Source organism: Hordeum vulgare, chromosome 3H, assembly GCF_904849725.1.
Source record: "Hordeum vulgare subsp. vulgare chromosome 3H, MorexV3_pseudomolecules_assembly, whole genome shotgun sequence".
NCBI classification, from domain to species: Eukaryota; Viridiplantae; Streptophyta; class Magnoliopsida; order Poales; family Poaceae; genus Hordeum; species Hordeum vulgare.
Window position 1 is genome coordinate 16,323,339 of NC_058520.1, and position 2,568 is coordinate 16,325,906.

A 2,568-nucleotide genomic window follows, 5' to 3' on the forward strand; every position below is an offset into this window, starting at 1 on the left:
TAGATAGATAAACTATAGACTATAGATTGTGGTGGGCTATTCAAAGCAGGAGATGAGGTGCCAAGACACAAAAGTAAGTTGTTCGCTGTTTTTTTCTAAACCGTTGTAGTTTCGGTGCTTCAGAATGTCTGTGAGATCAGATTAAGTAGAATGAATCAAATATTCATGCGAAATCCAAGCTGTGGAAATGGGTGACTGGAAAAAAGAGAGCCAAGCCACACATACAGATAGCCATGGAAGAAATGGGGAATCATATGACGGAGATCTCAGAAATGCTTTCTTTTACTTGATAATATGATACAAGAAGAAAGCAGACACAGCAAAATTACAGGCTAGCAACTAGAGAAACAGAGTGGTAAAACCTTCCTTGTGGCGCACATCCATGAACAAATACATGGAGGCTCTGATCAAAATCCACAGCCCCCTGGTTCCTGGCTCTCATGAAAAAAACAGAGCTACCAGACAGAGTTGCAAAGCAAAGGCAGTAGAAAGGCTGATTGATGAACTGCCATGCTAGGTAATACTAACGACTAGCTACCTAATGCCTTACAAGAGTGGTAGTAGTGGTTGGGTAGTGGTGGTAATCCATGGCGGCGTGCTCCTTATCATCAGCAGCAGCCTGGCGGAGGCGGGCCGTGTTGTAGGCGTAGCCGTCGTTGTCGCCGGCCTTGTTGTGCGACGCAGGAAGCTTGGGCGTCTCCTGGACCTTGTCTGGGGCGTAGGCGGCGTGGTAGCCGTGCCCACCGGCACCGGCGTGGTCCGCTTTCCACGCGCCGTCATGGTAGGCCTTGCGCCCCGCCTCATCAAGAGCCGGCTGGTGGTCGTAGGCCGTCGCCGGCTTGTGGTGGGCGGCGCCGTTGTAGCCCTTCCCGTTCTTGCGGTACCCCCTACGGCCGCGGTGAAGGCCGCCGCAGCCGCTGTGGTTGGACCGCTCGCCGCCGTAGTCGTCCTTCATGCCGCCGCCGAAACAGGAGCTGAACTCGAAGCACATTCTTGCAGCTGGTGACTCCACTATCTGGATTCGCGGTGCACCGAGGAGGCTTAACTGATTACTGCACTAGCGGTAGTGGTGGTGCTACGAGTATATATGCTCCGGGTGCCGAGGCGATGAGCTCGTGCTGGATGCGACGTGTGTGCAAAGCCAACGGAAAGTGGAAAGCAGGTTCACACTTCTCCCTCCTGAAGCGCGTCTCGGGTTGTCAGTTTCAGCTTGAGGACTGGTGCTGGTGTTATCTTGTCGGGGTTCCCCCAGTCAATAACCTATGCGAATCCGGGAATCGGAGGGAGCCGAGCGCTTGGGAGGTGGGGTGGTGGCCGGCGAGCGCGACGCATCGTCGCGGGCGGTGCCGCGCCGCGGCAGCATCCACGATCGATGCCGGACGCAGGCCAAGATGCCGCAGGCGCACCCAACTGTTCGGGTTTGGAAATGCGCGGCATGTTATCGGGGTTCTGTCTCATGGAAGGCAAGACCGACGGTTATCCATGCTCTCTTTCTCTTCAATGTTCATTGAACAGAACTTTTTCAGGGCAGGTAGAATTCGGTTCTAACGCTGGTCGTTTGCCAAGTTTTGTCATAGTAAGCCGAAAACTAAGGTAAGCAAGTAGTCCGAATGGCCGGGCCGAGCATACGGGGTCTGATCTGACCAAAAAATCAGGCAAAACCCATATACTCACCGTAATACTCACCATAATTCTGCAGTTCGTGAGCTATTACGTGGTCTGCTAGAGTTGTTGTGAAGATATATGCAACTAACAAACTATCATGCGGCCCATCGATCTACTGGGTCTTCATCGCTCTTGTTGATGCCTCTGTGCGTTCTTCAGGGGAATATTTTGGTTCTCAGAAGAATCAATCACTTTACTGGACTTGGTCATGACAGAAAATTTATGCGTCCACACTACGTTCATTAATTTGAACATGCTTTTTCATGTAAGACAATTGAGGCATTGACCTGGATTCCGACTAGTGTCAAAGTCTTTTTCATGTAATATAAGACCATTGAGGCATTGACCTGGAATGACTTACTTTTAGTTTACTTAACACTTTAATTAGCTCTGTTCATCGCTCCCAATCTTGTTCGCTTAACTCTTTAATTAACTCATCTTAATGTTTGGTTGGGATATGACGTCACCAAACTGCAAGAAAATAAACAAATCCAACGTCAAAAACATACGAGCCACTTACCAGGAAATAGAAAAGAAAGCACAACACTCTGCGTATATAAGTGCATTACTAGGTATATATGGCAAAAACAACTCAATAATAACCTGTCCGTTGCTGCTATTTCCCATATGCCGCAACCTTTATTCTCCTATACGAGCCTCGTGGAATATGATGATCTTCCTCTTCTTGTCACTGGATATGGCTAAACGATTGATCAGCCTCACAACAATATGCTTAAAAGAGAAGAAACCAGATGAGGGTAGATTTTTGGTAGGAAACCCGAAATTTATGGGTGACAAATTGGAGGGTGCCAGCAAGGATGGACATGGATATGCACCAAAAAGCTAATTGGATCTCAATCTGTGAAGGTGCTTGTCGACCGAAAGTTTGAACTATTGGAGACC

At 48.9% G+C, this 2,568-nt stretch overlaps 1 protein-coding gene across 2 annotated transcripts; it reads right to left on the reverse strand.

The window, feature by feature from the left end:
* Positions 1–260: 260 nt before the first annotated feature.
* Positions 261–1,175, reverse strand: LOC123439286. Of its 2 annotated transcripts, XM_045116019.1 has the most exons (2): positions 551–1,175; positions 261–431 (listed from the first exon to the last, which is right to left on the reverse strand). In XM_045116019.1, exons 1-2 carry the CDS (start codon positions 989–991, stop codon positions 408–410), a joined length of 465 nt encoding a protein of 154 aa, XP_044971954.1. In that variant the 5' UTR covers positions 992–1,175; the 3' UTR covers positions 261–407. The 2 variants fall into 2 exon arrangements, with proteins under 2 accessions (XP_044971954.1, XP_044971955.1); XM_045116020.1 differs by having other exon boundaries at positions 261–1,171.
* Between the last annotated feature and the right edge of the window lie 1,393 nt (positions 1,176–2,568).